The 7,042-nt window shown below is 45.8% G+C and overlaps 1 protein-coding gene across 2 annotated transcripts; it reads left to right on the forward strand.

Moving 5' to 3' along the window:
- Positions 1–1,639: 1,639 nt before the first annotated feature.
- LOC6500775 (glutamate receptor ionotropic, kainate 2) lies at positions 1,640–7,029 on the forward strand. 2 transcript variants are annotated; one of them, XM_014911222.3, is made up of 13 exons: positions 1,640–1,922; positions 2,105–2,268; positions 2,347–2,953; positions 3,143–3,300; positions 3,515–3,736; positions 3,811–4,017; positions 4,582–4,666; positions 4,722–4,998; positions 5,058–5,259; positions 5,313–5,535; positions 5,590–5,705; positions 5,782–5,931; positions 6,536–7,029. In XM_014911222.3, exons 1-13 carry the CDS (start codon positions 1,781–1,783, stop codon positions 6,740–6,742), a joined length of 2,760 nt encoding a protein of 919 aa, XP_014766708.1. In that variant the 5' UTR covers positions 1,640–1,780; the 3' UTR covers positions 6,743–7,029. The 2 variants fall into 2 exon arrangements, with proteins under 2 accessions (XP_014766708.1, XP_001953895.2); XM_001953859.4 differs by lacking the exon at positions 5,782–5,931 and adding an exon at positions 6,082–6,228 and having other exon boundaries at positions 6,536–7,027.
- The last annotated feature ends 13 nt before the right edge of the window (positions 7,030–7,042 follow it).

The following is a 7,042-nucleotide window of genomic DNA, read 5'->3' on the forward strand; positions in this document are numbered from 1 at the left end:
AACACCATAAGGGTGACGGACAAAAATGCCTAGAAGTAGTGCAAAAAGTGAAAAAAGAAAGCCACTTTGAGCCGAGACGAAGCCTACATACCCTCCCAACTAAATTGTAAATAGATTGCTAATTCCTGTTGGACTGTTTCCTGCTTGCAAAAACTGCATCTGCATCCCATTTTCTGATCATGGCTTCAATTGCAGTTGATCCGATGTTACACCTTTAAAAAATGTCTAAAAGTGGGTCTGATTTTATGTGATAATGTTTTGATTGGGACCGAAACTACTTGAAGATCTAAGATCAGGAAGGTTTAACATTCTGCCGAAAGTAAAGCGTAAAAGAAAAAGGGTCCTGTCATCTTGGAAAGCTTTAACAATCCTGTAAACTGTCAGGTGTGACTTTAAGTTGTTAATTTAAAGCTAAAAAAATGCATTCTGTGTGGCTGACGTTGATTTTATTCACTGGTGACAGTCCCTGGTCCCGGCCCACCCCCCCCCGCCTGGTGCCACACTTTTGACGGCCCTCGTCCTGCCATTGTGTGCGAAGGACATGCCCGAAAGTATGGAATACAAAAACCTTCCGGCATGACTGCCAGGCTTTATGCCATGGTGTATGTGGGTAAGAGTTGCTTTTTGTAATTTTTACATTTCTGCCTTAGCGTCATTATTAAAAATAAGAGATGCTCGGCAACTGTATCTGGTTGGGTCTGGTCTGGTTTCGGCCATGGTTCCTCCTTGCTTTACATGCTCTAAATGGATTATTCAAAGCCTGGGCCATAAATCGTGCTGGGCCTTCAAAAATCCACAAGTGGAGCGCAGTTGCAATTGCACGTCCCTGACAAGAGCAATAACAGCACCACCATTTGCTCCGAACAACGGCACTGCGAAAAAAAGGATACAGGATTACAATCATCCTTTGAATTTCATAGAAATTTATATTCCAATTATTTATGGCAATTTTTCCGAGTGCCCCAGCTGGTCGAGCGAAACGCCATGAATTTGTTTACAGCCATTGTGCCAGACACTCTGCCCCATTCTCTCGAATTCTCCTTATTTTTCTCTCTTGTTGCACTTATCGACGCTTGTTGCACGTCCGTTGCGCCACAACAAATTTCGCAGAAAGCTGTTTTCAATCTCTCGCCTCGTGGCTTTCCCTTCTCTCGCCTTTATGCACTTGGCTATTTTCGTTTTCGTTTTATTTATTTACGTTAAGCCCCATCCCTACACCATAGTACGTACTATGTAGTGCCAAGGACTCCGACCCAGAACAGGATATCTCCCATTGAACCCCGCAACAGTCCAGTTCCATTAGCCGTGGAATTGCTGTGGAATATTCTGTGCACGTTTTGTTGCTGTGGCAGATTTATTTTCAAGTTTCTGAAGAGTTGGACTTTTGTTTGGCAATCCGATTCCGATTCCGAATCCGGCTCAAATTGGCGCTAAAAAGGTGAAGCCCTATCTAATTAATCCGGGCCGCGAATGATTGGGCTCCAATGGAGCTGAAGTGTGATTCAATTAGAGAAAGTTTGGCCGGAAATGCCAAAACTTTTTCATTCATAAAAGCCAAAAATACCCCGGGCGAATTTATCAGCTGATTCCGCTTCGGCGGCAGATGGCTTCTTGGCCGCAGTTCTCTTGGCCACTTTCAATCGCATTCCCATTCCCGGTCGCGACGGACAGCCTGCAGAAATATGCAAATTTAGATGCCGAACAAAAACGGAGAACAATCGCGCAATTAATTGGAAATAATTGCCAAATTTCACAGCGCACGCGAGTGCTGGAAATATTTATGAATTTTTGGATTACCATTCGCGACGGCAAAGGAATGCAATTCCGGAGAAGAGCGGAGTCTGTCGGAGGAGGTCTTCCGCTTGGTTTCCTTCTGGTGATTTCCCTATTGCTGTTCTGTGGAGCGGAGCGAACCAATGTGGGTGAGTAGAACGAGATTTTCCTCGCATTACATAAGCAGGAATTTGCAGCGCGGCATTTGCAAATGTGTCATGTATTTTTATGCCGCATACGCACCGTGGGCCAAGTAAAAATATAAACAGAAGAGCCAAGCAAAACAAAGAGCCAAATAATGTTTGTTTATCTCTGCTCTCTCTGTGTGAAGGTCTCATCTACGAGAGCACGGAACCGGATCTAGAGAAGATCTTCCACCTGGCCATCAGCAAGGCGAACGAGGAGAACGAGGAGCTGCAGTTCCATGGCGTGTCCGCCGCCATTGAGCCCGGAAACTCCTTCGAGACTTCAAAGAAGTTGTGCAAGATGCTTAGGGTAAGTCCTTAATGTGCTTGATTTATAAATCTAGCCACAATGTTGCCTAAATCTCGACTAACCACTCTAATTGCGAAGCAAAATCTGGTGGCCGTTTTCGGACCCACCACCAACCTGGCCGCCCGTCACGCGATGAGCATTTGCGACGCCAAGGAGCTGCCCTTCCTGGACACGCGCTGGGACTTCCAGGCCCAGCTGCCCACCATCAATCTCCACCCCCATCCCACCAGCCTGGGCCTGGCCCTGCGGGACATGGTGGCCGCTCTGGGCTGGGAAAGCTTCACCATTATCTACGAGTCGGGCGAGTACTTGGCCACCGTGCGGGACTTGATCCAGATGTACGGCACCGCAGGACCCACTGTCACGGTGCGTCGCTATGAGCTGGACCTGAACGGGAACTACCGGAATGTGCTGCGGCGGGTGCGGAACTCGGCGGACTTCTCATTCGTGGTAGTCGGCTCCATGGCCACCCTGCCCGAGTTCTTCAAGCAGGCCCAGCAGGTGGGTCTGGTCACCAGTGAGTATCGGTACATCATCGGGAATCTGGACTGGCACACCATGGACCTGGAGCCGTACCAGCATGCCGGCACCAATATCACGGGACTCCGTCTGGTGTCGCCAGAGAACGAGCAGGTGCTGGAGGTGGCCAAGGCTCTGTACGAGAGCGAGGAGCCCTTCCAGAATGGTAAATCCGAGACCCAAACGTTGTCCACCCACCAGACAATTTATGCAAATCCTAAATCCGTTCGCATGAGTGAATTTAAATAATTGAATTGCATTTTCATGGCCCTTGTCCCGCCCACGCCCAACCGAGGAGAAGAAATGATAAATGACGTTATCCTTCACACCCTAACCCTCTCTTCCTCGCCGTTAGTGTCGTGTCCTTTGACCAACAGCATGGCCCTGGTCTACGACGGAGTTCAGCTGCTGGCCGAGACCTACAAGCATGTGAACTTCCGGCCCGTGGCGCTCAGCTGCAACGATGACAGTGCCTGGGATAAGGGATACACGCTCGTCAATTACATGAAATCGGTGAGTTAACAATGTCTAGAGTGGTTCTAGATTAATATAAGAGATAACTTTAATAAAAATTTGCTTTATTTTATAGATATTAATGTATCCTTTAGTAAAAAATACTTAACTCCTCTGCATAAACTTCTGTAACAAATAAATTCTCTCTTTTTTCTCAACCGTCTGAATAACTGCCCGATTTTGAATAACTTATGCACCGAGTGCCGGTCCACAGCTGACACTGAATGGCCTCACGGGTCCTATTCGCTTCGACTACGAGGGTCTGCGCACGGACTTCGAGCTGGAAGTCGTTGAGCTGGCGGTGTCCGGGATGCAGAAAATTGGCCAATGGAGCGGCGAGGATGGTTTCCAGCAGAATCGCCCGGCCCCGGCACACTCCTTAGAGCCGGATATGCGCTCGTTGGTGAACAAAAGCTTTGTCGTCGTCACGGCCATTGTAAGTGTGTGCATGAACTTGACTAAACTCCGGAGTCCTTAGTCCTGATTTTGACTTATTTTTGTCCGTCCCAGAGCGAACCATATGGCATGCTGAAGGAGACCTCCGAGAAGTTGGAGGGGAATGATCAGTTCGAGGGCTTCGGCATCGACGTCATCGACGAGCTCTCCAAGAAGCTCGGCTTCAGCTACACCTTTCGCCTCCAGCCGGACAACAAGTACGGCGGAATTGACCCCAAGACCGGAGAATGGAACGGCATGCTGCGTGAAATAATGGATAATGTGAGTTTCGATAAATCAGCATTCATAAATCTAATCGGCTCTGGACTATCCTTTGTCCCGGGCGGGTTTATTGATTTACATTAAACGGCGATAAATCCGGACATCGTAGTTATCGATGCCATAAATGGCAGACTATTTTCAGTATGCTTGTGGCTTAAATTGGCCAAATTAATTCTTTTTATAGTTAAGCGATTAATCTGTCTCTGCCCCATGAAACTCGTCCTTCGGCGGCAAGATAAATTGTCTGAAATTTGCACCAACTGCCATTAAAGAATTTGGCCATTTTAATAAAGTGGGCGGAAAATTAATGAAGCTGACTTTAAAGGTTCATACTTAAACTATTTTATCCGAGGATATTACATAATTTCACTGCCTTTATGAATTAATCCTAAATGGTTTCAGTCCACGGCCAGAGCTTTGTAATAAAAATTAATAATTTATAGATTGGCACAGGAATGTCCACAGAGCGTATACGTGATATTTACATATGCAGTTTTGTACAAATAAGCGCCAGTTTACAATGTTCTTAAATAAATAGTTAAATATGCTTTTATATTTGATTAGCGCGCTGATATGGGCATCACCGACCTGACCATGACATCGGAGCGAGAAAGTGGTGTGGACTTCACAATACCCTTTATGAGTTTGGGTAAGAAAGTGATCTTAATATAGGTATTAATTTAAACAGCTTCTGTATATTTTAGGAATTGGAATTCTGTTTCGAAAACCCATGAAGGAGCCGCCAAAGCTTTTCTCCTTTATGTCACCATTTTCAGGTGAAGTTTGGCTATGGCTGGGATTGGCCTACATGGCCGTATCCATTAGCATGTTTGTCCTGGGACGCCTATCTCCAGCGGAATGGGACAATCCATATCCTTGCATCGAGGAGCCCACTGAACTGGAGAATCAGTTTAGCTTTGCCAATTGCCTGTGGTTTGCAGTAGGTGCTCTTCTGCAACAGGGCTCCGAATTGGCACCAAAGTAAGAAATTAATTATCAAGATTTATAATTATTATTAAATACTTACAATTATTTTTAAGGGCTTACTCTACCCGAGCTGTGGCCGCTTCCTGGTGGTTCTTCACCCTGATTTTGGTCTCCTCATACACTGCTAACTTGGCAGCCTTTTTAACTGTCGAGTCTCTAGTAACTCCCATTGACAATGCCGATGATTTGTCGAAGAACAAAGGTGGGGTTAACTATGGAGCCAAAGTGGGTGGGAGTACTTTTACCTTCTTCAAGGTGAGTAAAACAAAGTCTGGTTTATAAATAATTATACTATTTCTATTATTCAGGAGTCCAACTATCCTACTTATCAACGAATGTACGAGTTCATGCGGGACAATCCCCAGTTTATGACCATGTCCAACCAGGAGGGAGTAGATCGGGTGGAGAACAGCAACTACGCCTTTCTGATGGAATCCACCACCATCGAGTATATCACCGAAAGGCGCTGCACTCTGACCCAAGTGGGACCCTTGCTGGACGAGAAGGGCTACGGTATAGCCATGCGGAAAAGTGAGGATAGGACTTCCTACAAATATATAAAACTAATCGAGATTGTATCCACAGACTGGCCTTATCGAGACACCCTTAGCCAGGCCGTTCTGGAGATGCAGGAGCAGGGGGTTCTGACTAAGATGAAAACCAAGTGGTGGAAGGAGAAACGCGGTGGTGGAGCCTGTTCGGTAAGTATCCTTCCAATACCAGACCCCCGATCTCTGACAGCTCTGGGGCATTTGTGGGGGTGTGTGCAACATACAGGATGCGGCCGAAGATGCAGGTGCTGTGGCCCTGGAGATAAGCAACTTGGGCGGCGTTTTTCTGGTAATGGGAGTGGGCTCCTTCTTTGGCATTTTCGTTTCCCTGCTCGAGATGGTGCTGGGCGTCAAGGAGCGCAGTGACGAGAACCAGGTATAGGCCAAATAGCACCTGGCTTTCCAATCGATTAGCTGCAGCCTTTAGCCAACATTGCACACACATCCATGGCACCTAAAAACAAGCACTTTAATTTATCCTCAAAATCGTTTGAAATTCCCCACAAAAAAAAAAATAAATAAACAGGAGGAAGCTGATTCGGACGCCTCCTCGCTCGGTTTCGCCAATTTGGGTGGCGTCTACCTGGTCATGTTCGTGGGCAGTTGCTTCGGCAGCGTTTACGGCCTGGTTAACTGCGTGGTCAGCATCTACCTGAGTGCGCGGGAGAACAAGGTAAACCGCTTAAATGGGTGGCGGTCTAAAAATAGTTGCCCATCGTTATGTGACTAAAAATGGCGGCGAAAAGGTCGCCCTAATCTGAATAACGGAATTGTTTCATCAGCTCCCAAAAAAGCGACGACTCGGAGCCAACAGATATCACACAAACCTTCTCATTTGATCCTATAATATTACGAATATATAACCCCCGATCATAATCTAAAAAACATTTTTGGAATGCTCGTTCGTAGTTTATCCTTCTGCACGATATGCTTTCAAAACTTTGCAAAAGGACTTGTAATATATCCTTTCCTATCGTCAGGTTAACTTCAAAACGGAGCTTCTGGACGAAATACGCTTTATACTTCAATGTTCTGGGAACACCAAGGCGGTCAAGTATCCGAAGAATTCTTCCCGCTCCAATGCCAGCTCCAAGTCCAAGGGCTCCTCGCAGTCCGTGGACTCTCTTCCGGATGACAACTCTGAGGCGGAAGCATCTGAGAAGCATGAACGACAGGCCAAAAAGTAAAATAAAGAAAGCTTTCGCCATCCTGGTTCTAGAGCAGGATTATAGCCAAGTCCTTTGTTGGCCAGGACCAAGCTTTCTCACCAACAAATGTCGTCAGTTTTGGAGACTTTACAAAGGCCAGGCTAAGCTTCTTTTAAAATGAAGTTTATATTTAATCTTTCAATATTTCAAAGCTATCTCTAAGTCTTCTAGTATTATAACTTGAGTTTCCAGTTTTTTAACATTTTATTTAAAATATTTATTCATTAAACTGCATTTGTTAAGCATAATAAATGGAAAATATAATTTTTATTTAACTCT

This window comes from Drosophila ananassae, chromosome 2L (assembly GCF_017639315.1).
Source record: "Drosophila ananassae strain 14024-0371.13 chromosome 2L, ASM1763931v2, whole genome shotgun sequence".
In the NCBI taxonomy this organism is placed as follows: Eukaryota; Metazoa; Arthropoda; class Insecta; order Diptera; family Drosophilidae; genus Drosophila; species Drosophila ananassae.